Source organism: Sitodiplosis mosellana, unplaced genomic scaffold (assembly GCF_009176505.1).
Source record: "Sitodiplosis mosellana isolate CC-2019 unplaced genomic scaffold, AAFC_SMos_1.0 Smas_scaffold_3, whole genome shotgun sequence".
NCBI classification, from domain to species: domain Eukaryota; kingdom Metazoa; phylum Arthropoda; class Insecta; order Diptera; family Cecidomyiidae; genus Sitodiplosis; species Sitodiplosis mosellana.
In genome coordinates this window covers 6,192,421-6,220,343 of record NW_022595246.1, presented here as the reverse complement: position 1 = coordinate 6,220,343, position 27,923 = coordinate 6,192,421, and the positions used below count along the sequence as shown (strand labels likewise).

Below are 27,923 nucleotides of genomic sequence, written 5' to 3'. Positions count from 1 at the left end.
TTTTGACGTTCGATAGATGGAGCGAGCAAAAAATGACCTAAAAATTGGCGTTGCCTATTTTTCATTCGCTCCAGCGACTAGCGCGCTCATGTAAAGCGATCATTAGAAAAAAAGGGAAATATTCATGATGATTCATGATTCGGGCTAATTACACACAGTATTCAAATGAATACTAAAAAATATAAAACAAAAACCTTTTCATTTAATGATGAAGTCAGGGAGATCGACTGCGATTGCTGTTGCTCATTGCGATGCAGCGTTTATTTCTTTGAAATAGCCATATCTAATTGGAGACCCATTTCGGTATTTCTGCTTCTCAATTTTTTTATGTTACATGACAGAATCGGAGTTTAGAACAAGTGTTCAACACAATTTCCTGCTGCTGTAGCAACAGCTGTGTCTCTGTATCAGCCGTTGTGTTAAGTTCGCCGGAATTTCGATTTCAATTTTTATGTGTCATTCAGTTTCGATTGAATGACAAGCAAATGATAAGCAATTTTTTGTCGTATTTTTGTCTCGTAAAGAGCATGACGTGACGTGTGTGTTTTATTAATTGATTTGATAAATGTGCTTGGGACGAGAATAAAATATGATCGTCGAGTGAAGCGAGTTCGTCAAACGAATGATCAAAACCAAAAAAAAACACATTGTCAACTTTTTCCTCTTGTCTCGTTTGATTAAACGCCATTAGATTGAATATTCATTGTGCACACCAATATTCATGTGTGGTTCCAATACGTATACTTTACATTCAAACGTGTGCCATTCGTATTATTGATATTTTTAACCGATGAACGTGGTTTGTTTATCAATTGCGACTTATTAAAATGGCACAATAGTTACACTGAAACAATGATAACGCACAACGACCATTTTCGGGTGTGTGTGTGTGATTTTTTTTTGTTCTGCTCAGTGTTTGCGCAAAATTACGGCCGATTACTTTTTTCGTATTCAGCAACACAATTCATTCGGTTGGGAAGTTTGTTTTTTCTGTTCATTCGTGTCGTATGGTTGTCAATTTTTATGGCGCAGACTACCATATCTTTTTGATGGAATTATAAATAAATCACCGAGAATAAAATCGAACGAACAAAAAAATCGCACACTTTAAAATTATTGTTTACATTTTAAATCTATTTTTGTGCGAAGGAGGTTTTCGAACCTATCATCATTATTTTTTTTTGCACGATCAAATTTACGACGATTTTTTTATGACGAAAAAAAAAACGCAAATAAATAAATCCATTCGAATAATCCATAATAAATGAATTCCATCCGAAATATGAAGATTCTTTCCGGAGAATGCAATCCCCATGAATGGCAAATGAGATTTTATGAATTCGTTGAAATTTCCATCAAATGTGAATTCTATACATAGACACGTATATTTTTGTTGTTGGCTGTAAACTCGAGTATGTGGCTGGATGCAGAATATCCGTAAATATTGTTTTCCACCTGTCAACAGCACACGAAATTTTTGCATATTTTTCAGATTTATTCCAGCATTGAACAGTGCGAGAAACAGAGGAAGAGCGAGAAAGAATTGTGTATAAATCATTTCGCGATGTAAAGTATAGTGTGGCTGCGGAAATAAGACGAGAATCGATCCACTGCAAAAGGAACAACCAGAAGAATATGCAAAAGCAATTGCACAAAATGATGATAAAACGGCAGGCGAAATTCACTCAAGTCAGTCAACACTAACTTTTCTTTCTAGAAGACGGCAACGAGGCCAACAATAAGAGACTATTTTCTACGTATCATGTAAGTAACGAGTTTCAAAGTTTTCGCCCGTTTTTCATTCGGTGTATGGAACGATCTTGCTCGAATTCAATTTTTACAGCATCAAAAATATAAAGCCATATTTTTCTCGTACAATCATTCGCATGTGTTTTACGTGAAATCTCTTTCTCTCTCTTTTTCATTTTACATAATACCATTTAATGTTATTCCGTGCCAAATTTTTTTTTCTGCTCGTCGACGACGATATCGTTTGCATTGTTTGTTGCCAAAAAAAAAATTCTTAGGCTGAAATAAGTCGCGAGAGAGAAAAAAAAACACACAAACACAACATCGGCGAACCAAATGAAATGAACTATCAACACGAGTTGATACAATAAACTCTTGATCCTATTCACATTGCAACGTCGTCAATTCTCACACTCTGTCGAGCAACGAAAAAAAATCCATTTCATTTGAAATTGGTTTCAGAACGAAAATAACAAACAAACTCAAACAGTTTGTGATCAGGGGGACGCCGGATATTTCTTTTTTCGGGGTCGAAATCAAAAAAGACGGTCGATTTTGTTCGATCAAATCGAATGCAATGAATGTAACATTTTTAGTGTCGTTGTTGTAATACTGCTGTTGCTGCTTCCGCTGCTGCCGTTGCCAATCCCATTACATTTTGATTTTCGTTTCGAAATGCTCACCTCTTGTCTGCTTCAGCTACGGTCGCTCGTTTCAAGCAACAATTTATTACTTCATAAAACACACTCGTCGCTCAAAGATTCACTTTTTTGCACTGTTTTCCTTTTCTTTCTCCCCCTCTCTCTCTTGATAAATTTCTACAAAATTTATTCAAATTTTTCGAATGAATGGAAATTAATTGCACCTGAACTTTGATCTGTGGCAATGGCCAAAATATTCGACGAAAAAAAAAACGGTGTGATTAGCAAATATACCAACTAGCCGATTCGCGTATAAAATTATCTCGCACAACTTTGACTGAATTTGAAGGCAGAGAGCACGCAAAATAATATACAACGCAACTGTTTCGCTTGATGCAAACTTTCTGGTGTGTCTGTCGCACAAAGACTGACGAGATACTACAGAAACTAGGTGTAATTTGAACGAACCGTACGAGAGTGAATCGAACAAATTGAGACAGTGTTTATGGTGAGAGCGCCTTGCTCTGTGGCCTGTCTATGTGCCTATGTGTCTCTGTGTGTAAGTGAGCGAGTGAATGTGAATGTTGTGCGCAACGAACAAGCAATTGAGACAACGCGGTGTGTGTTCGCAAGGCGATGGAGCTGAAAACAAAAAACAAAACTCGATGCTATCGATGTATCGGTGCGCGTTATACATTGGAGCAGTTTTGCTTGTTGGATGGATGGCTGGCTGCTTTGTGCTTACCGACAGGCACAACTACACACAAACGCACAGTTGCTATAGAAATACCGTGTGTGTGTGTGTGTGTGTTCGATGAGTGTAGTCGATTTGAATCGCTCTTATGGTTACACGCTTGTATGCTATTCTATGGCACTGGTTGACTCTGTCGATCTTGTACAGCAATCGAAGCAAAGGCAATACAGAAGCAGCTGACTGAACGGAACGAAACGACTCGAAGTGCATTAGCATGCGCTTATGTGTCGCTCTGTTGTGTTTGTTTTTCGTCTGGCTTTAAAGCGATGTGTTGTTGTTGATAACTTTGTGTGCGGATGATTTTAGCTGCTCCGTGAGTGAGTGAGTGTGTGTATGTTTGTTGTGTGGCTCACCGAGTATTGTGTGCGACAGAGTGAATAGGTAAACTATTCAAAAATTTGTCTGAAGGAACTTATGTATAACGATGTACTTTATTTTTGGCTGCTTACCAAAACCAGAGATAGAGATGAAGAAAAAGAAAACCAACGATTCATCTTAGTTTTAGTTCGTTCTTGTCGATGAACTTCGTACTTTTGCAGCCGCACACAAATTACATTTCAAATGTGCTTAGAGAGAGTTTTGACGCTACAAAACTAATAAATTTTCGAGTGTAATTGCAGATTAACGAGTGAAAACCGGTATTCGAACAGTTTGAACACAAAGACCATATATCTCTCTATCTCTCTCTTTCTCTATCTCACACAGCCACACCGACCGAATGGATTGGTGTGTACGTTTGGTACCCACAAACAACGTTTTTTATGACAGTTTTTGTTGATGTTATTCCCTTTATTTTCGATTTTCGCTGCTTAATTCTGTCTTTAAACATCGTTGTTTACGCTGTTCGGCTATGGTACGTCTTCCTGCTTGGCATCGATACGATTTTCGCCTCTTTTTATGCGATCCTTCGTTTTGAGTTGATTTTGCTGCCTCGATAAATCATTCAATTCGATTGAATCGCGTACACAAATCATCATACGCAAATATGTACAAACTCGATATCGATATCTTAGTTGAGCTCTCCTGTAAGTTGAAGGAGTGAATGCGTCTCTTAAAAGGTATCTGAACTTTGTATGTAAAACGTAAACCAGAAAACATGTACGAAACAGAAAAAAATAGAACAGGCAATTGCACTTTGTCAGCCGGCTAACAAGAGAGAAACTCCAATAAAATGAACCCCCCAAGTTATTCCGATGCGAATGAGTAAGTGAGCGAGTGAGCGAGTGAGTTTTGTTTCGATGCAAAAGTCATTGGCCGACACAACGAACCAGAGCGAGACAAAACACACAAAAAGCCGAGTGAATGAAGCATTGAAAGAGCAGCCTGCACATGACACGTTTCTTGATATTTCATTCCATCACTCAACACATGCACTTTTTCTCGCTTCACTTATTGCAACGAGAGTTTTTGCTTTTTTTTCTACACCGTGCATACACAATTTTTCCCAGTTACGTTCGTAATTCTATTTGATCAATTGCATTTGTCAGCCAGTTTTATATGCACACACTTTTTTTGTGTGCTTTCCCCCCCGATGAATGCCGACACTACATTGTACAAAATAAATACAACTCATTCTCGTTTCTCCTAATCATGTTGTGTTGTCAGAACTTACTTTTTACATTATTCATATAGCACTCAATGTGTTTAATTTTTCTTTTTGAATTTTCCGTATACTTTTGCACTACGCAAAAGTACTGCATTTGGCCAACATTGTCAGGCACCTTAAAAATACAATTTCTATCCACTTTCAGGTCCGTATAATTAAGCAAAATGATTTTTAGATGGGTGTTTCGTTGGTTTTGACAAGTTCATTAAGGGTTTGGAATATCACCAATCACCATGACTCACGCGCAAGATATTTTGAATCATCTCTTGTGTGTGTACTAGGGTGGGTCGATTGAATTGCCTTGATAATATTAAAAATGGCGATTGGGGAATTTATGTTTATTTTCTCTTCGGATTGCCAAACATAAATTAAAATGCCCACATCTGGTATTTTTCATATGGTCATGTTCAATCGATCCACCCTAGTGTGGACAAAATCAAAAAGTCTTTGGAAAAAACGTTTATGTTTAAGTTTCATTTTTATTTTTGAGTGTATAGAGTAAATAAGAATGTGCAATTGGAAAAGGGTTCCGGGCAAATAAGAAAATTCAACAAATTCGCCTCAAGTAAGTAATTCAGATGATGGATTCCCATTGGTCGTTTGTGTGACCCATTTCTTCATTTAATATCATTTACGAAAATGAATGAACTGTAATTGCTTCCATTTCAACCAATTCACAGCTAATGGATTGATTTGTAAGCAAAGCAATTGATTCATTTTATTCACGATTCACAATTCATTTGATAAAGAGAAAGAACGAGACAAACTAAGAAATAAATAACGAATGCGAGAGTAGCTGTTTCTCGTTACAATGTTTAAAAGCCACAGCTTCCTCAAACATGTGCGACGAATCAGTACAACTGGCATTTTCTCCGTACAGCTATTTATGTGGAAAAATGCCAAATACGAATGAAATATAAAGCAGTTTCAATGTAATAAGTTCAATGGAATCGGATAGAAATCGAATCAAGTTGGAGCGTCTCTGCTAAAATATTCATTAGATATTTGTTTTGTTTTTGGGAATTTTCCTCAATAATGATACTTGTTTGTTGCTCCATATATATTGCTGGGACACCCGTTTCCATTGGAGTTTCCCTTATTGCTTCCAAAAATTATAGGCAAAATGAAAAAAATCGTCTAAAATTTTCACAAGATAGAAACGAGTGGAAGAGCTACAACATTATTAAATGATATTTGGAGGGTGAGAGAAATAGAGAGGAAGAGATAGAAAGCGAGCGACACACAGGATCCGGATAGTAAATTGGTACTTTGGCATTTTGGGTTTTGCCATTCAGTGTAAATAGAGGCAAAATTCCTTAGCTTACAGAGCGCATAGAGAGCAATAGAGAGAAATGTAATTTAATTATAAATAAATCGTGCAATAAACCGAGAGCCGATGTAATGGAACTTTCCTTTCAGTCGTTTCAATATCACAACTAATTCCAAGAGATTTTGAGATACCGAATCGAAATTGTGTATGCGTATCAAACAAAACTAACTCTCTGACTGATTCATGTCACCGTATAAAAGTTTATTTGTTTTTCCTTTTCATTCGTTTGATTATGCATTTGCTAGTGTATGGCGAAAAAATACAGCGGCAACAGTAGCAGCAGCAATTAAGTGGAATGCTTGTTTCGGGTTTCTCTTGTGTATGGTGTTGGAGCATCGTTATTTTATGGCAATTTGAACATGTGTATGAAAAGTGCTCTAGTTTTTTTTTTCTTCTTCTGTTTCGTGCAAACAAAAATATGTCATTTTGTTCGAATTTCAAAAGACTACAGCGCCTTCAATTACATTGTATGTCAATCTCGATAGATGCGAGCGAAAGAGAGCGGAATGGTAGGAAAAGCGGCAGCCAGACAAAGATGAATAAACACATTGAAGCAGATAGAATAGCTAGCATACACACCGAAAAGAATCAAACAAAATTATAATGACGATGACAACGACGAGGACGACAGTGACAGCGACAACGCCGGTGACAAAGACACTTGATAAAATGTCTACCGTTTATAAAATTTTTGAGAGCGCATCGAAGATATTGTATCGTTTACAGTACGAAATACTTGAGTGTAGTGCTTGTCGCGCGGCGCATAGCCTCAACAATATTTCATTTACATGGGACAATGTGGCTGAAGATAAAAGCAAATAGCTCCACCGATAGTGCATTTATGAAGTCGGTTCACATATAGGTATGTAAGAAGAGATGACATAATAGATGCATCGAGTGAGAGTTGTTCGTATGTTGTATAGTTTTTCTCTCCTCTTGTTTTGTTGTTGTTATTGTTGTTGTTCATCCACTTCGCCTCCAGAACGAGACCAACTTCAATCAGATAAAACGGATCTCGAAACATGGCTCACATAACATACTCCACATTAAAACCAATCCAATGAAAAAGTCAACAATTAAAATGATACTTTTTATTTATGCAGTATGTTAGTGTTGTTTTTTCTCTGTGTGTGTTTGTTTGTTGCGCTTGCACATGAGCCAACTGTGTTTGTGTACACATGCATGCAATCACTCTCTCTCTCAACGAGCCATTCCATCAAAGTGATACATTCAACAAACTGCCCATATCGTTATTGTTCGGTACATAGTGCATTTATGAAGTCGGTTTGTTTAGATTGTTTATTCAAACGCTCGGTCAATAGGAAAGTCAAACGTTTCATCTGTTTTTTCTCTCTCGATTCTCTCTTCGTCGTTGCATTTAATTGAAATAATTCGTGTGCATGTTTCGCTTTTGTGTTGCTATGTGTGTTTTTATTAGGCCCAATAAAATCATGTCAACGGAAAATTTCCTGTGTCACACATGACTTTCGATCGTCGGCTTTGCTCACACTTGGTCAATGTACTGCATGTCACATAAAATGAGATGTTCGAATTTTTTTTAACGAAGTGAGAACGAGAAGATATCAAGCAATTTGTTCTATGTGTTTGTTTTTTGTTGTTGATACTTTGGGAGTGAGAGCTTAACAAAAGCAGCGGTTTTTCAAATCCTATTTCGACAAACATTAGGAAATTTTCTAGAGTTGTGTTCCTCTTTTGACAGCCTATCAAGCGTTTCTCTTTTTTTGTCATGATTCAACCGAATCTTGGTATCTTGTGTTATTGGAGGGGGTTTTTCCCATGTGAATTACGCGCAATATGCCATACAATGATATGTAGATTGATATCGATTACCGCATAAAAAGCAAAAACGCAAAATTGTGTCTGGCCCAAAATGACATCGCCTCTATCAATGCCAAACAAACTTTCTAAATGCTGATGCAAACACAGAAATTCTAAGCCTACTTTTATTAAGTTTGGCAGAGGAAAACAAAGTTTGCGCTTACACGATGAAATGAATACGTTGCGCAATATAACGAGACATGAATGATTTGCAACCGTTCATTTGACATTGTTTATGTTCCCCAAATATCAATAGAGAGAGAGAGAGAGAGAGAGAGGGAGACATAGAATGTGGGCAATTATTTAATGGATAAGCAAAGTGCGTTCACTTGTTATATTGCTTCGAACAACGATGGTAAACAGCAACGGCGACAATGTCAATGTAACGCATGTCTATGTCACTTTTTTATCACTTTATTTCTGCACAAATGCCGTTATACAAACAGATGTACCAGGCGCTTGTACATTTGAAAGTTGACACTTTGCAAATCCCGGAACACAACGCACAAAATTACATCGACTAATGATGACAGCCTTATTCGCGCTCATCGCCACTAGCTTTGCTTGTATGTTTTCTTTCTCATTTCTGATGATGATTGCGTTCTTTATATAGCTCGCAGCGCAATAACATTTCCAAGAACTAGAACTTGGTGGCCTTTTGGTTTGGGTTCCCTTTTTTTCAAAATGAAAATTGTGTCATTCACCTTCTGTGATGACTGTGAACCAGAGAATGTAAGTGTGTGTTTTCACTCTGTGGTGCACCCATAACTAGAATTAATTCGTTGAATTCATTTAATATGCTTCTCCTGCGTGCTTTTGTTAATATCCCCTTTCATCGTCTCTTTTTTCGTTCTCTCTTTCTTTCTCTCTCCCTCTATCTCTCTATCTCGCTCTCATACTACGTGTGTGAGTTTTGTTTTTTCTCTCTAGTTTTTCATTACTGTGCCTGCGCTCCACCGAATGAAATACTTCAAAGACAGTTTGTTCAACTCTGAAATGCTGTCTCTCTATCTCTTTCGTTCGTTCTCAGTGTAAATTAAAACATATTAAAAAAGACCCGTAAGGAGAAAACACTATTATTGGATTAATTACGACTGTGTCGCTTTCATTATGTTTCCATTGAGAAGAGAGAGAAAAAACGGAGCGTCGAAACCAACGTCGGGTTCCTCTTTTCAGCAGCCAATTTTAACATAAAAAACGGAAAGAACCTTCAATGGCCATTTAATGAAGTCAACCGAAAATAGAAAATACAAGAATTAATCCTCGCATCGTTGTTGTTGTTGTTTTTTGCATTTTTACGACTCGTTTTTTTCATCTTTTAACAAATTTTCTACAACGCAATTCTTTATCACATTTTGCCTATCTCAATTCTTGTTATCAATTCCTGTTCGGAGTTTTTTTTTCATATTCAACTTTGAGCTACAACAGAAATCGAGCTCTGTTCTGATTGTTGGAATTATGACTAATTAATTTTTAAGTCGATTCACGAAATAAAGTTCATTCAGTTGCCAACAAAAATGTGTTTCTATTTGCTGATATGCGAATCACATCCACAAATCGGACATGCCTAGCTATGAGATCATAGTAAATGTGACGTTACAATTATCTTTTCACAGTTACTGACTTACTCATTACACACTGTGATTTAGTTGGAGTATCGTTAATCACTTGATAAGCACTGAACTTTGGCCCAAAAGTAGGCCATCGTGAAAACGTGACAAAATGTTTCTCACGAAAACGATTTAAAATTCTGTTGAATTACTTGCCAGGATTCACGTCAACCTACAAATCACTGTTATTTTTAGTATTTGTTTTTCTTCAGATAAATTCATTTGTTTTATTCCGTAGTTAATATATTATTCATATTGTATAACGATGATTTGTTATTTTTGCTGCTTTTCAAATGTCAATGAATTGTTTCGATGGAACACAAACAATGAACAAAACAAATTGAATTGTTCTTATCAAAGTGGGAAAAGTACCCGATCAATATCATTCGATGAAGAAGACAGAAAAAAACTCCTTCGATGAAAGAAATTGAAATGCAAGTGGGAATGTATGAGTAGGTGTGTGCCTTTGAAAATAGGATCTGATAATAAGTGTTCGTTACAGATAAATCGGTTTTTAATAGAATTTATTGCACTTATGTCAGCTTAGAGGATGGGTACATTATTAATTAACAGCTTACATTATTTCATCAGCAAAAAGAAGAAAAACAGAATTATATCAGCCGCGCTGCAGCAGCAGCAGCGCCATGGCAAAAAAAGCTCATTTTTTAGCTTCATTCACGTGACTGTTAATAACAGACCTGGTTTCATACGTGTGTGATGTGTGTGTGTGTGTGTATGCATGGAATGTAGAAAATTGTTATCGAGTCGCATGACAATGGCATTGTTTTCATATCGATATTTTTCCTGACCACATTTTTTGCCCCTATCTCTCTGTCTCTCTATCCCCCATTCCGTCATTTCTATCGCTATCTATTTTGTCTATTTGTTTACGTCTCAAGTTCGATTATTGCTTCTTACAACACCATTGTTTATTCTATTCGTTTGCCGTTGTTTATGGCCGAATCAGTGAGTTATCATCCGAAAATGATGTACACAATATGGTTTTTGTCTGCCCTTTATGAGAATGAGCTTAGAGGGCGAAAGACCGATTCCAATGTATACACAACAGTTTTTCTCTTTCTCTTTCTTTCGGCTGCTGGCTTCGTGTCAATAATCTCTTTACAAACGATGGGACGATTCGTTTGACACACGAATTTGTCTGAAAAAACGACAAATGACCGTAGATAACTTTACGCACATTTAATTCGGCAACGATGCATAGAAAACTATTAATTAAAATTAATGATTATTTGAATGGACTTTTTCGGTGACAGCGACATCAGCAACAACAAAAGACCGAACGAATATATCCAATGTATTGAAATGGGTTGAATTTGAGAGAAGATCATTTGCAGGCATTGAATGATGTGCTAGAATTTCCGATGAATTTTAATTTAAAAGGAGTGATAGTCGTTGTTAAGCCTCGTCTCACTTTTTGTTCGGCATGCAAACGCGGACGAACTTGATGGATAGAAAAAATGATATCAATTTTGGCTGGCCTTGAGCCGAAACTGACACTTTCCGTTTGTGTAGTATTACATTCTAACGAAATCAACCCGATTCGTGCATATTAAAAGATTATTCATTTTAAATTGTTGCCGGCGAGGAAAAAGGTCGAAGTCGGTGAGCAGCTGTCGAGCGGGAGAAGGAGAGGGAGAGAATGGGCGAACATGTCGAAACACCCAATTCCAATGAATAATTCAATGTATTTGAAGTCCTTTTAGCAACACTTCGCGTGCAATACAGAAACGTTGGTATTTTATTCGCATAATTTTTTGTTGTTGTTTCATTATTTCACTTCCATTTTCATCGTCATTCGTTGAACGTATCATATTCTTGTACATATATGAATGGCACGCGGTACTTCTAATACAAACACAATCGCCGCGCCATGAACGAAGGACATTATGTAAATTACACACAAAAGCACGTCTTGTCGATACCGAACAAAACGAAAGGAAAACCCAAACGGAAAATGGAGCGTTAGCATTTTATGTAATGATTTTCATTTGTTTCGTACTTGCAACGTGAGTGCAGAAAAAAAAACAGCATCGTTACCACCGTGCAACCAACCAATCAGTTCAAACTCAGGCAGCCAGAGCACAGGTACAACATAACCATCTGTCAAATTTATGGAAACAAAAGCGTAAATAATTTGTGAATGATACACAGAAGAAAACAAACCAGTGCGCCAAGAGAGGGAGATAGAAAGAGAGTGAAAGACAAAAAAAATGAATCACGAAAATTATAATGTGATTCTTTGGCTATGAAATTCTATGGAAATGATGATGAATCACATTATCGTTTATATGCATTCATTTCATTATGGTTTCCAGCTTCGGCTCTTGTCTCTATTGAGATTTCAATTTTTTTGTTCTGGTTCTTTATTTCCTCCCTTGATTCGATACGGTTTCCAAGACTTGGAATCGGACTAAATAGCTGTCACAATTGCAAATGTAAATACAATTATGAGGCAGCAACGGCGACGGAAGGAGAGTAGGTGTTGTTTTTCCATGTGAAAAACTGTGTGCATTTATACCAAAATGTAGTGTATTCCAACAAAATCAAATGGAATTACATCACTGGGATTGCGAATATAAATTCCAATTTATTTTTCTTTTAAACGTCGTTTGTCGTCGTCGTCGTCGTTTCTTACTTTTCACTCACCACACACCGGTGTGGTGCGGTTTGGGCCTGTGTGAAAAATACACGGCACCGGGCTCGTATTTGAACCATTGTGCACGCACTGTCGTCGGCACGCACTGTCGTCGGCACGCACTGATAAATTACGCAATCATTTTGCAATGTTCTTTGGCTTGCCATTATACATTTTCGTCGTCGTCGTCCCGTCCCCCTCGTCTTCTCTAACATCAACCGTTTGTTCGCTTATTTGTTGGCAGCACACAAAGGGACGCTTTAGTGCCAGGGTGGTCGGGTGTCATAATTTTTAGCTAAACAAAAGTGCCCACCATGGAATTGTACTTTATTAATATTTATGGATCTCTATGCAAAAACGACACATACACACAAATACAAGGACGATGAGACACAGTTAATATCGTTCATAATCACCAAAAATGTCCAACGTCGATACATTTATCACTTTGCATCAATACTTCTCGGTGGAGTGTACTATGGACGCACGCCAGTTATGTTTACAAATTATTTTCAATAAATCGAAATGTGCTTCGCATGGTGTAGATCCAGTATTCAATTTGTTTGCCATTTAATTTGCATTAATGCGAGAATAAAGTTCTCTCTTTCGCTCTGTCTCACACTATGTGTGTGTGTGTGTGCATGAGCGTTCGGGTGACCAAATGGTTGGTCGATATTGCTATTTGATCCGGGCGGCATATCAATAAATTTTACAGCCGTGTGTACAAAAAGAGATGTACATTGTGCACACAGAACGGCGCAGACAATGTATAAGAGCTACACGGGGAATAATAAAGTACGGTGGACTCACCATTTAATGACCAAATATGTGAAGGCAATGATGTGGCTGTGTAAACGCGTCCTAACGCGATGGCACCAGCTGTTGCAGCCGCTATACTATCACCATCTTGAGCTAATGTCGCTTGTTGTATCACCGCTTCGATGTTTGAACTTTGGATTTGTGGAATTGCTATTGATGTTTGTCGTCCAAAAGACACAATAAAAAAGATTGAGGTATAGAAAATGGGAATATGGTGTAAATTAAAATTGAAATGGATGGGCAGAAAAAAAAGAATCGAAAACATCAGTTTACCATTCAAATAATTAGATTGCGTTGTTCCGTTTGAATTGCTTTGCTGTAAATCGGGAACAGATGATAACGAACGAGCCCGTTGTCGGTCAATGGTTGATTGATTGGCTGCCGTTACATGCATTCCCGGTATCGATCTAAGTAAACTAAAGCCCGTAGCGGTCGAACTTCCGGCGGGTATAACTTCGGTCGCCGAACTGCTGCTCGTTGAAAATGTTCGTGTCCGCGGACTTTGTGAATTGTGCTGTTGACTGTGTACATGGTGCTGATGATGTGGACCTGAACTGGTCGTGCCATTTGAACCATTGGCTGTGCTCGTTTTTGCACCCATTATTTTCGATTCGTTTAAAATTTACAACATAAAATCGCCTAAACACTAATATTCGCTTTTGACCACAGCTTGCTTGAAAAGCAACGTTTTTTTTTATTGTTCAGTATTCTATTTCTTTTTTGCGGTAAAATCGATTGATACCTCGTTTTAATCCCGATCTTCTTCACGTTTTATTCTGAGAAAAAAAAACGGTTTACTCATTCTGTCGCACACGTTCAAGTCATTTTGAATCAGCGAACAAAAAGCACTTGTTAATTTATTGAGTTCTTTTTTAGCACAAAAACTGTATAATCAGTATATTCACAAATGGTAAAACTGAATAAACAAACAATTAAACGAAATCAACAAGAGGAAACTTAATAAATTTTTGCGTAACATTTATGGTGCTGACGGTGAATGGTTGATTGTGGGACGATGATGCATTGAAATTATTCACGTTTCGTTTTGTTTTTTTTTTGTGCTTTGTCTTGGTAACATTAATTGAGCTTTATGCAGATACGTTTCAATCAGATGAAACAAAGGCCATCGTCATTGTCAATGCGAAAAAAAGAAGGAAAAAACGGAATCGATGGCGTTTGATGCGTTTTCGTTCATTATTTGGTTTCGTTGCTTTATTGTCGTCGGGTTTCGTGCATTCCAAATTAAACATGAATTGGACTGTCTGTCAAAACACATGACTCAACAAACGTAAACCGGACTGATGGCGTCGCCAGTTTGTTTCTTTTTTTTCGGTTGTTCTGTGTGTAGCTCATACAATAAACACGATAAAATACATACGTATAAAAAAAAAGAACGTTTTGAGATATTTCAGTACCTCACAACACACTCGCGCACGGTCTGTGTTCGTCTTTGAATTTATAAATTTAATGCTATTTTTTTTTTGGTTCGTTAGTAATCTGGTTGCCAAACAAAGCCTCTTTTCGTGGAATCGCGTTTGTTAAAATTACGCTGATAATTTTGGTGGCAATGTTCCCTTGTCACGCCAATGGAGGAGCCTTTTTTTTCAAACTTTACTTCTGATTCCTCTCGTCCTCTTCTCTTCGTCACTCAATCAAAACACTGCCAAAAACCCAGAGAAAAATCACAATTTTAATTAATCAATTCGAATAGCGAAATGATGAAAGTAGGAAGTGACACATAGAAATTTAGAAGAGGAAAAAAATCCACAGCGATACACACACAGTGAGCGAGAGAGAATAATAATATGTTGATCAGTTGCGGTGCTTACGTCGTAGCCAACAAGCAACAACGTATTGAATTGCGCGGCGATTAAGGCAAATTGAAAATCATACACATTCACCACAACGACGACGACGACGACGACGGCAACAGCGACGAACGGTTCTTATTATTTTTAAATTGTATCAATAACGTGATTTCTTTTATAATTGTGTAGGCAATAAAAAAAACAATTTTATGCATCGGTTTTTTTTTTTTGAAGAAACGTCCTAACGCTTGTGGCTGTGTGCGCTATCAGCTGGTTTCAAATATACACAATGTGAAGTAAGTTCGGATCATATTCACAGCTGTCTGTGTATGAGTATTTTCGATTTCACAGAAACGAGATCGACGAGAAAATTGCGCGAGACCAATAATTTCGAGCGAAATGAACCGTTTTTTTACATAATTTTGTCGCCTTGGTGCTCGAAGCGTGTATACGTTGACATAAAATGATGAAATTCTAATTTCGTCGAAACTTTTACGAATGCGTCGCAATCAGATGACTGATGACAAATGCCACGAAGTTAATGTCAATGCGAAGAAGGAAAATAAAATGCGTTGGAACCGAGACACAGTTCGTTGAAAAACCGATTTTGCGTCAATAAATAAACACACGGCTACTTTTTATCTATGCAACTTTTGAAAAACACATACAGCATTTGATGCGAAAATAAAATTGTCTTTCCACACGAACAAAACAACAACAACAACAACAGCATAAATATGTATATATACGGAGAGAGTCAGAACACTTTCAGTTGCTCTGAAGATTTGGTTGTCATAATTTATGGTTGTCGCGTTTTGATAGCTGCACAACAACGTGCTCCATCAAATTCATTTCGACGGAGTTTTCGAATAAAAAAAATAAATAAACGAATAATACAAATAACATATATGTTTATCGTAGAACGCAATTTAATTCTGGTCTAATACATTCATGCCATACACACACCTACATCTATTTTCACTTGGCATTCATGTGTTCTCCTTTTATTCGCTTTCTCTCTATGTCTCTTGCTCGCTCAATTTTGAATCGATCCACGGCCACAGGACCATAAACATTTCATAGTTCGCTTTTTTCGCCTACTTTTGCTTGCTTTTTTTCACTTTAAACCAAATCGCAATGTTGAATTGAACCAAAGAAACAAACAGAAATTCACAAAATAACAACACACAACTAACTCACACGGGCCACGAGCTTCAGGCTGCAATCTCTCTCGTTTTCAAATACACTGTGTTTTGCAGCTAAATTTTCATTTCCGTTCTGATTTGCTTGCTGCTACTTTTTTTTCTTCATCTGTTATGGTCTATGCGCGTTGAAATATCTATTTAGGCTTTAAAACACAAAATACGTACAACTTTATTTCAACATTCGCTTCGATTGTTTGTGATTTTATTTTGTTTCGTTTGTATTCAGTGACGGCAGTAGTCAACAAAATAGCACCCGCTACGAATTTGGTCGGGCGACATTTTGCATACACACTCTCGACTACACTCAATATCAACTCTCGACAACGAAAACGACGACGACGTCGAAAATTGTGCTATCGCGCTTATGTGTTTTCTGTACGTTGTGCTGTCTCCACCGACAGAAATTTATTCTCTGTCTCTCCTTCTGGTTTTGCTTCATTTTTTCGTCTTGCGTTTCACTACGCGCGCTCTTTCACTTCAGTCTCGCATATATAGACATTTGCGAACCGTCGCACACAATATCTCTCTCTCACACACAAAAATAAAACATGTGCAATGAACACTTTTGACATTTGCTGAGAGAACGAAGCCAGCCAAAAAGAGAGAGCGACGAAGTGACAGAGTGAGAGAGCGAGCTTTGTTTTCAGTTTGTGTTCTCACTTGATTCTCTTATCTTTTGTTGTCTGTGCATATGACAGCGACACTCAGTAGCAACAAAAAATGTAAATAAATACGAATTGCATCGCAAGCGTAAATGTCACACTGTAACTGAATCCGATGAAAAATAATTAATACCAAGACCATTTCGTTATTACAATTTTATTGTAATGCGTCATTTGGATTTAAAAACAAGAAATTATCGTAGAAAAATTATCAAATTTATCCTCATATCAATGTTTCCGAAACAAGTTCATAACGCAAATGTCTGTTTGGTGCGCAACACAACTCAACTCAACTCAACGCAACGTCAAACGTAAACGTCGGACGCGGCCAACTTCATGCCATGCAGCTGTCGCTGTTGTCAAGTGTCAAACAACAACTATTATTAATTTACATTGAAAAATGGCAGATTCCGACGAATCGGTTGAATTATTGTTTTTTGATACATTTTCCCATGATATTAACGAGGTAATTTATAGTGAATCGATTGATCGCGAAAAATTGCATTGCATTCAAGTGAAAATATGAAAATGCCTATCGAATTGACGGTGTTTTTTGGATTTTAGTTTGGCATCATAAAACCTAACCTCAAATGCATGTAGTAGATATTGTTTATGGCTTGTGTTTTAATTCAAATCGTTTGTGCGTATTTTTTCCATTGTTTTAGGATTTGAATTTGGATTTGGTGCAATTTCCGCAACCAGTTTATATAGGTGAAGTTCGAATCATACCGTTGGGTGCACGAGTACAAGCCGATTTTCCGGGCGGTGTACGATTGGGTGCGACAAATCCATCCAAATTTCATATACAATTGTTTGTGAATGACTTGTCAAAGCCGGGCGCATCAACATTTGAACGCTTAGGTGATTTTGAATACAATCAAAATGATTGCATAAATTATGATGCAAAAGCGAATACAAACGGTAATGGTGAACGGACACGACAAATACCAACCGATGGTTTAGTGTTGCGCGGCAGTTATACAACAATTACATTGGCCGTGTATGGGTCGTTAGCAAAAGATGAAATCAGTGAGCAACCAATTAGTTCACCGCCACCGCCAATTGTGCCAATTGAAGAGATTTCCAATTCAATTGGCAATGATGATAAAGTTGAAGCGGCTCATGTTAAATCAGCCATGGATTTTAGTTCCTCGCTCGCCGATCGTGAAACCTCCAAAAAGATTTTCTTCGGTAATGAATCGAATGCGGAACCAATTATCCCAGCAAAAGTGTCGATATCAGATTCAGCGCGACAGTACACCGAAGATTGGGTCGCTTCCACGGGTAATGTTACGGTTGCACCCAGTTGTGTGGATGCAAAATCACCAGATATTGACAATTGGGATGTGGACGAAGATTTGAACAAAACAACGACAACAATTTCATCGCCACGCTCAGGTCGACGGTCACGATCGCCAGATTCACGTAGACTGAAACGAGACTGGTCGAAAAGTCCAGAATATCGACGACATCGACCATATGAACGAAGTGTTTTGGATAAGAAAATACTGAAAACACGAGAGTATGTTGAATCACGACGATCTCCACCGCTGAACCGAGCACCAAGAACACCATCCCCTGAACATATTCAATCGCCCAGCGATACGCGACGACCACGAACTCCTGAAAGTCATTTGTCAGATGATTACGATAAATACGCGAAATCAGTTCAAAGTCCACAATCAGTGACTGAAGAAGCGGACAACGAAAAAGCCACCACAGCCGTTAGCTCAATAGCACCCACTGAACCAGACGAGGACGCTATGTCACAAGGTAAGTTTAGTAATTATTCATTTTTATTGGCTTTCCGCTAACGTTTTTTCTATACCTTTAGGTGAACCATTCGAGCCAATTTTGAGTGATGACGAAATTCCGGATGATGCCATTGACCAATATGAAATTGACTATGAAGATTCGGATAATTCCCTGTATTCAGCGCTCAAACACTTTAATCCGTTCACCGAAGAAGTGAAACACTATATTCCGGTTGATGAAAAAATGAGCGCAAACGCTCGTGAACTGGTCGAATTGGCGACTAAATGTTTGCATCGATCCAAATTAAAGGAGAGTGCCAGCATTGAAAAGACATTTGTCGAGTCACAATCGAACGAAATGCGTGAAAATTGGGTACATGCCGCCGAACAATTGATCCAAATCATAAACTTAATTTATAATTTGGCGGGAGCGACACAGTCTCGCAGTCAACAAACGTTAAACAGTTTGGTTGTACTGAACCGTCAACAATTGGTGGATTGGATGCGAATCGGATTGAATTTTGAGTGTGCAAATTCGCAACAGCAACCCGGGTACAAGATTCGACACATGAAATGTGGCCTGCGTCTAATTGAAATGTTGGCGGTGGACGAAACATTCATTGAAAGTCTGGTGTTTAAAGAGAAATTCAATGTTTTTGAGTATTTGTATAGGCTGTACGAACAAAAATTTATGGCTCTATCGTTGAAACTTATGATTTGTCGCGCGATTTTCGCATGTTTGGACACAAAAACCGGCATTGACTTCTTCACCCGGTTGAATGGAAGCGATGGTGTCAAACCAATCAGTACTGATAATGGTTATCAAAAATTGATTCGACTCTTGCAAGAAAACCCATTGACACGGCTGAAATTCCCACTGAAAGCAATCTTGAAGAAGGTCAATCTGTATGAATCACTGCAAGTGATACGCGACATTGTGAATCGACGATTCATTAAGAGTGATATTAAAATGGAAGTGGTTGATGATGATGATGAGTATGAAATGGCACCCGATGCAAAACTATTGAAAGATTGCTTGAACGAAGTTTGGTCCGCATTCACATGGGATGCACAAAGTTACTCGCAACCAAAACGATTTTTGCCTATCTCAACGAAATTCGAAAAAGTTTTGGATTCGACCGCAAATAAAATGGCTGCGAATAGTTTTATTCGATACTTTCGCATAAACGGATTGATCGAATCATTGCTTATGATTATCTCGCAAAGTGCCAACAATGACATCATTTCGGAAGATGTGTTTGATGTGACGCTATTAATTTTGGAATCACTGTGCCGCACCGAATGTGGCTTGAACTATTTGAGTGAAAAATCCGAAGTGACTAATGTACTGATCAAGTGTTTGATTCAAGCACCGCTTGACGGTTATCAAACGGAAGATGTTGAAATGAATGAAATCGACTCAATGGCCAACACCACGCTGGATGCTACGGGTGAAGTGGACGAAGATTCGCGAAGATATCAGTTAGGCATCGAAATCGCTTATAAGGTTTGTGAATATATCTTTGGAGGTGAAAATTCAATATTTTGATATTCTAAAGATGATTCCGATTTTGATTTTTTTCAAAATTGAATAGAAAATTGAAATAAGAAACTAAAGAATCGCTTCTCTTCCACAGATCAAAACGAAATTCTACTTGGACGCAATCGCCGATTTGCCGCCAAACTGTGATAATCGTGAAGAGCAACTGACTGAATATTTTCACGCATTGTACAGCCTGGCGGTGGCTGACAATTACATCGGCCGCAGTTATGTAATCGAGACAATCACAATGAATGGCAATGTCATCACGATTCTAAAGCAAATTGAATACGAGAAAAAGAAGATAAATTCGGCAATAAAGCAAAATACGACCAACGACACAACGAAAAATGCCACAGAGAACTCGATATCCAAGAAATCTCCAATCCTCTCCTACGCTGTTGATTTGATAGATCTAACGATTCGGCATGCCACAACGAATTTAGAATATTTGCGACAACATGGATCGGTTTTGGTGAACTTGGTGAAATCGCATGATCAATTCGACGACACAAATATCTCACAAATACTGCAAGAGACGGCGATTTTCTTAAAACCACTCCAAATCCAAAATGTATTTTCCTACGACAACATAGCGCCGTTGTGCGATGTGATCAAACGAAGTTTGGAATTTATCACCACATTCCCGGGTGATTTGATCATGGCATTGCGTATCATTCGATATTTATCATTGCCCGATACGTCGACATTCAATGACGGCACTGATTTCACGGATACATTTGGTGATGCGGGCGCAACGAACAAATTGAAACTGCCAAAAGAACAGCATCAAGTCGAGTTGAAGTATAAATTTGTTATTCTACAATTTTATTCGGCCGACGGGATATCGACGTGTGTTCAAATTTTAGACAAATTAACCACATTCTTCGCACAGCCATCTGTTCACATCGCAACGCTGGGCTCAACACAAGGTCAAATGCTCACGCAAATTCTTTTGCCCACGATTGAAATATTGCGCAAAATGCTGACTTATGTCATTGACTGTCGAAATACGGAATTCAAGGATTTAACCGCGATCGAACCGCTTCTGAAGACCTACACATTGGTTTCATATGTGCCCGTCCAATCGATAGCCGCCGATGATGCACAATCAATTCAAACGGAAATTGTTAAAACATTGCTGGCTTACACGCAACCAACACCAGCCGATGGTGTTGACACGGAATCGGTGCAGAAGAGTCTCTGGACACAAATGCTGGGCGAACTGTGTAAATACATTATGAATGGACCATTTACTATATTGCCCGGATTGTCGATATTTTCGCAACTTTTGCCCGTTACTTTGCCAATTTTGACCAAAAATCAACTTACAAGCGACGAACAAAATCGATTGATCACCGAGCGTCAGTTGTGGTCGGCTCATTTGCATCCGCAAAGCAATGAAATATCAGCACTGATTCAAGCACTTTGCGTCTCATCATATGGTCCGTTGATTGATTTATTGAGTCGCACCAGTGGCCAGTTATCAGATTTAGCGCCGAATATGGCATTGCTCGTCACAAAAGCAGTCGTTGAATCACTATTAAACGATGGTAGCTCATCGATACTAACGACGACCAATGTTCAAAATGGTTCAACAGCAGCAACGCCTCAAACAGTTAGCAGTTCAACAGGGGCAGCTGCAGTAATAAGTGCGACACAAACACAAACGCAGCTTATACTTGCCTACGTGAATCCGTGCACAAAACGCATTTTTGGATTTTTAACAAACATTTTGTGCTATGCGCCCGTTAAAGTGGCCTTTTTATCGATGCTCCATGGAAAAGTGTTTGAATTGCTGATCAAAGTGCTGGCCGTAAAATCTACATCAATCCCATCGAATTTGTTGACAATTTTGAATCAGGAACAAGAATCGGTGTTAATGATATTCCACACGCTGTTAAATGGCGACATTTCACTCGTCAGTCATTTTGAGTACGGCGTCAACAACAAGACGGCGACAACGACGACAACACCATCGGCCGATTTAATCGTTGCTTGCTCAATACCACCAAAGGATTGCTACATTGGCATCTTATCCGCTGTGCTCGATTGGTTTTTCATCGTTGACGATTCGCTCAACACAACCGGCTGCCAATTTGCTGCCATGAAAACAATGACCCTCGCCACAAACTACGAGTAAGTATTATAGACGACGATCTAGTTTATCAAATTCCCTCTTTATTTTTTTTCATTTCCCTTCTTTTCGGTTTTTTTTTTTGTTTACATTTTGTCGTTGTTTTTATCACAATGTAAGAGAGCAAAAAAAGAGAAAAGAGATTTTATTTAGCGTAGCCAAACGATTTGTTTGCTTGGCTTATTTTTCTTTCATGTGAAAAACAGATCATTCATCGTGCAATAAAAATAAAAACACACACAATAGATTCGAAAATTCGGTTTGTGCGCACCGTGTGCTGCTGTGTGCACGTTGCAATATGAGAATTTCCACAGCAGTTCGAACTCCCTCTCTCTTTCGCTCTCTCGCTAACTCGCTCGCTTGCTCGCTCCGATATACAATTCTCGACGCGCGCGGTGCAAACATTCTGGCGCTTTTCTCCATGTTATGAAACGCGCGAGAGAAAAGAACGAAAAAAAATCACGAAGAAGAATTTTCAGTAAGGAAAAATAAGAAGAAAATCGACTAAAAATAAACGGGCCGTAGAACACACAAAGAGACACAGAGAGAGAGAGAGTGCGGAAAATTTATCGCATATCATTTTGGCGGTTGTGCGACGAGTTGTTCCTAGCCGGACGACACACGCATTCAATTGGCAAAGCATGAGGGCACAAGAGACAGGCACACAGCGAGAGATACGGCTGCGATCGGTTTAAATGAAAAATGGGATAGCAAGACGCCAACAGAGAATAAGAGTAGAGATTATATTCCGTGCGGCTGGTAGTTCGTTGTAGAAAATGATCAAAGAGCCGACGGATCGCAAGTAAGATCATCAGTCGAATTTCAGAGTCGCTTCCATGCGCACACGGAACCATTATAACGTGAAGTTTTCGAGAATAATTTTCGAATCATTTTTCAAAAGTCTTTTTCTTCTTCTGAGAATTCTATTTCGAACCTTCTCTCCGTGAGAAGAATTCGATCTGTCTTTGTTTTTTTCTTTGCTTGAAGTGTAACAGATCGTTCTGAATCACAAAAGTTTCGCGTTTTATTTATCGATTTGTTTGCACACGCGAAACATCCATCAAAAAAAAAAAAACAAACATAAAATCAATCGAATTTGTTACGTAAATAAAAACAGAATTGGATAGAACAGCAACGATATTTGAATTGTTCTCTCGCAACGCAGATGAGATCGCCTCGTCTAGTAACCGAACAAGAATCTCGCAATCACAAGATTGAAGCAAAATTTTGGGAAAAAAATCAGCGAAAATAAATAATTTATAAATGTGCCAAACCGCAGAAAAACAAAACACTTGAACGGAAAAGTTTTGTGAAAACGCCAGGAATTCCGAAGTAAAAACAGTTTAGTGTATGCACGATTTGATTGCTGATTGTAAAACTAGCTCTGTGGATTGGGTGGCCAGTGTTGAAATTGAATGTGATCACCGTGGGTATACCCATAGCAAAACAAGACTTAAATGTATATTCCGAAAAGTTTAACGGCGATTAAATGCGTTTCAAACACAAACATCGATGCACAGTTTAATTTAAAGCAGAACAGTGGAATTGAAGGTCGCTGACAAAAACCGCAGAATCGTTGTGAATAACAAAACAAAATCACACATTCTCGAAATTGAATCACGGGCGGAGCACGCAGGCAACACAATACACACGATGTTTTCATCATTAAAATTATTTTGTTTACTTTCGAGTGTTTGGCATGTCAGTGCAATGACAGTGGCGACGACAACCGTCCGCATCGACGATCACATAGTTGAGGCGACAATAGCCGATGTCCCACTAAATCTTGAACAGTTTTGCTGGTCAGAACCGTCGGATGGTTGTAGTATAATTGGCAATTTCACGCACAATACAAACGGTTTGAGTTTTCCCGTGAACATTGATTGCTCAACGATGAATCGCCGTGATAATGGTGGCACTGAACTGCAAAGGACACACTCTGACCAGTATATTTACAAGCATTTCCGACACGTTGAAGTGATCGCATTGAATGGATGCGGTGTTAATGTGGCCCATCGCCTGCGAATGGGCAACTATAAAAATCTACTTGGCATCGAATACATACCCGATCCCATGAATGTTCGCTATCTAACGTTGGAAATGTTTAAAGTTTATGGTGATTTGAATCGTGGCGCATTTTTTCAATTCAAAAATACGCGAAGCCTTCTGTTGACCCATAATAAAATTGATCGCATGACTGAAGGCAGTTTAGCTGGGTTGACGCAAATGGAAGAGATGATTTTTCAAGAAAATAACATTCGGTCAATGCACCCGGCGACATTTATTCCGTGCAGTGATTCACTTGAAAGACTTGTAATACAAGAGAAACACCTCAGTCTCGGCGAATTAGAACCGTTAAAAAAACTGTCGGAGCTTTGGATTTCAACGAAAGAACTGGATTGGGTTTCGTTGAGCATTGGATTGAATTCATTGAATACGGCGACCATTTCAAATGTACAAAATGTGTTGTACAATAATACGGCGGAACCGCGAACATTTTCCAATTTAACCAAAATGGATGTGAAATTGTGTAATTTAACCGAGTTTCCCATCGATCGATATCCACGATTGCATCACTTTAACGTCAGTCACAATCGTTTGTCGAACGTATCAGTCAAAGAGATGCAAATGCTGGGACTGCACACACTCGACATTAGCCACAACCAATTCAAGTGCATCGACATCTCGTTGCTGTCCAGCCTCTGGGATTTGGAGTATTTTTACGCAACACACAATCAAATCATCGCTGTCAATCCGAAAGCATTCCAGAAAAATTATTATATTAAAGTGATTGATCTTCGATTTAATCGTATCAAACGACTGCCAGTTGATTCGGCAATGTTTTTGACCGCAATGCACGCACAGATCATTATCGATCACAATAATTTCGATTGTGCTTGGATCAATGATTATTATGGATCGGATCCAAAACTGTTCACAACCAAATTCATTTATGCCAAAGATTATTCCGATGTCAATATCAAAGGGCTGCGATGTACGTATTTCAGCGGAGACTTTCGTTACCATTCACATTTATACGATGATGATGAATTCCACAATGGACTGAAAACGGGCCGACCACCGCATCCAGTCGAAATATTACGGCGCAATCCACGGCACACCGCCTTTTTGACCATTTGCATTTTAGTGGTTGGCGTATCGTGCCTTTTGATCTCACTTTTTTTCTACGTGAAATATCGCACACTGACCTCAACCTTAAATTCAAATTCAATTTACGGATGGGATAAGCAAGAGCAAAACAACAAGGACAAATCCATCACCACCACAGCCAATGAAAACCATCCTGATATCATTCAAGATCGCATGATGTCAACAAGGCAATTCGAAACGGCGAGTCGTTTGATGCTACCGAAATCAGCATCCAGCCCGAGGTCGATCGAACTAATAGAAGATCAAGCTAACATTGAGTTCAAGGATTCATTTGGGACGATATCGGAATGGCGCAAAGCAAGCCTGCCGAATCACAATTTTGAATCGGTGCCAATTGGAATGCAAAAAGTCGTTTTTAACATCGAACCTGATACCCTTGTGAATTAGACGAGCGAAAATCTTTTGTGATTATTACTAGGATGATGAGTTTTTTTTTATCCTTAAGATAAATATCTTTTCTTTGCGTTGTGATGTGTTTTTTTTTCTCGTTCTTCTCTTTTCGCATTGAATGCGTGTATCGTTGTTGTTTTGTAACTGAGAAAAAAACAAAATGAAGTCATTTTTACCAGGTAATTTTCTAGAGAAACAAACCGACCCCATAAAATACTAGTTTTAATAAGCAATTTCTGTTTCGTTTTATATTGCTAGCTTTATAAAACCGTTTGCTTTGATGATCAAATAACATCTGTTTTCTCTCTCTCTCTCTGTTACAGTTACACAGCGTATCAGCTAAAAGTGTTGTTGGACAAACGCAAAGATCAGTTGCTGACGAAATTGCGTTCATTATCTCGATTGACGGACGGCGGTCAAATTGCTCATGAAATACTGGTGGCTTTTTTGCACTTTCTTTTATCATTGGCTCGTTCAGACGGAGTGAAAAGTGATCAGCAACGTACGTTTGCGTGCAATGAAGCCGAACTCACAAAACTTCTCCAATTCAAGCGAATTGCCAATGATGCCGATACTCCGAGTGAAAATCAACACCCACTGTTGGCACTTGAACAAAATTTACTGAAAATTCAGGCCAAACCCGAACAATCAGACGATGCTAAGGTGCATTTGGAGGAGATGCTATTCAGTTTGAAGAAATTGTTGAATACTCTAGACTCGGGTCTTGCGATCATCGCGAATTCAACGAAGGAATTGCTTCACGTTGACTCACCAGCTGCTGAACCATCGTTCCCACAGGGCGAAAGCATTGTTGCTCAATATTCAATGCGGCCCATCGTCAATATGGCTCCCAGTGAATTTAAATCAAATGACTACCTCGAACAATTGACCACACAATACTGGTACTCACATTTCGCAGCCAATCGCTTCGAAGAAATGATCGACACCCATTCAACGGTGGAAAATGTTCCATGCGATTTTATTGAAATGATCAAATCATGTTTGCCACCCGAAACAAATCTTACTAATGACTGCAAGCGACTATTACACTTGTCAGCATCACCACAATCGACCCGTGAACGCACCACATCGGCTCCATGCTTCCGAACGCGACGCGTTGAAGTTGAACCAACCACCGGAAGACCGGAAAAGAAACTGTACATATCGAGAGGCAGAGGTTTTTCACGAACGACTCAATCGCGTGGTGATCTCTTTCGATCGCGTCCACCAAACACTTCGCGGCCTCCGTCGTTGCACGTTGACGATTTTCTTGCATTGGAAACGTGTGGAGCACAGCCAACTGGGCCAACGGGATACAACAAATTGTCACGTGAAATTATTAGCATTCGCGGTACCAGAGGTGGCAGAGGACGTGGTCGACTACTCTCCTCAAGCTCGGCATATCGACACTCATCGTAAGTACTCTCTCAAAACCTACATTTTTTTAGCATTTTATTTGGCTCACACTTCTTCACACTTTTTTTGCTGGTTTTTTTCTGTTTTCTGATTTCAACACCTTTTGAGAGACAAAAACAAATAAATATTAGTCTATGTGCTCATAATAAATTTCTCTTTTTTTTAAAATAAAATCACACACTCATAGATTGCGACGAAATTCACCGTCTACGTGGGCAAACCATTCGATTAGTAACAGTGGTCAGCACGACAGTTCGGCGTCATCGGCACCGTCGCCGCATTTCCGTACAGCAACTTCCGAGCCCGTTTCATCGCACTTCCAATCCGATTACTTCAGCACACGAGGCAGACGTGGCAGTCTTCGACCGCCAAGATCATTCAATAAATTCAACTAATCGCCCGTCATCTAAAAATAATAATTTGAAAATGATTCTTTCGTTTTTTTTCCTCCACACACACACAAAATATATGATTTTTGATAACACATTTTCTATAACCTTTAGATGTTGGGTTCATAAAAAAAACACAAGCATAAAAAAAGAGAAAGAACATACACACACATAAACAATACGACAAAAGAATTATTTTTAATTTTAGTGATAGATTTACAATTTACGCATCACGCAAGGATGCGTGAAATTATTTGAATTTTATACAGTATATAATGTGAAAACAAAAAAAAACACAGACCGTAACCCATAGCAATAAATAAACTGCAAGATGAATTAAGAACAATAAACAGTCACTTTATATATATAAATTATTTGTTTTTCAATGGCTTTTTTTAAAAATTCAATTGGATCTTATTCACAGCTACGCATTATGTGCATGAACGA

General features: G+C 38.5%; 2 protein-coding genes across 5 annotated transcripts in view; one reads left to right on the top strand and one right to left on the bottom strand.

The window, feature by feature from the left end:
* The window catches only part of LOC129565793 (E3 ubiquitin-protein ligase znrf2), a 42,651-nt gene extending 25,676 nt beyond the window's left edge, over positions 1–16,975 (bottom strand). The window contains exons 1-3 of one of the 4 annotated variants that reach the window (XM_055441017.1): positions 16,013–16,975; positions 13,278–14,664; positions 12,996–13,154 (exon numbers count right to left, since the gene is read on the bottom strand). In XM_055441017.1, coding sequence (XP_055296992.1) covers positions 12,996–13,154; positions 13,278–13,605 — 487 coding nt within the window. In that variant the 5' untranslated portion in view covers positions 13,606–14,664; positions 16,013–16,975. Of the gene's footprint in view, positions 1–12,995; positions 13,155–13,277; positions 14,665–14,784 lie in introns of all 4 variants that reach the window. The other 3 variants (XM_055441019.1, XM_055441020.1, XM_055441018.1) reach the window with 3 other exon arrangements.
* Positions 884–27,847, top strand: LOC129565779 (protein virilizer). The gene is made up of 8 exons (XM_055440995.1): positions 884–1,764; positions 5,248–5,315; positions 16,927–17,145; positions 17,345–18,452; positions 18,514–19,940; positions 20,071–22,112; positions 25,995–27,086; positions 27,275–27,847. The coding sequence occupies exons 3-8, from the start codon at positions 17,080–17,082 to the stop codon at positions 27,480–27,482; spliced, it is 5,943 nt and encodes a 1,980-aa protein (XP_055296970.1). The 5' UTR covers positions 884–1,764; positions 5,248–5,315; positions 16,927–17,079; the 3' UTR covers positions 27,483–27,847.
* The last annotated feature ends 76 nt before the right edge of the window (positions 27,848–27,923 follow it).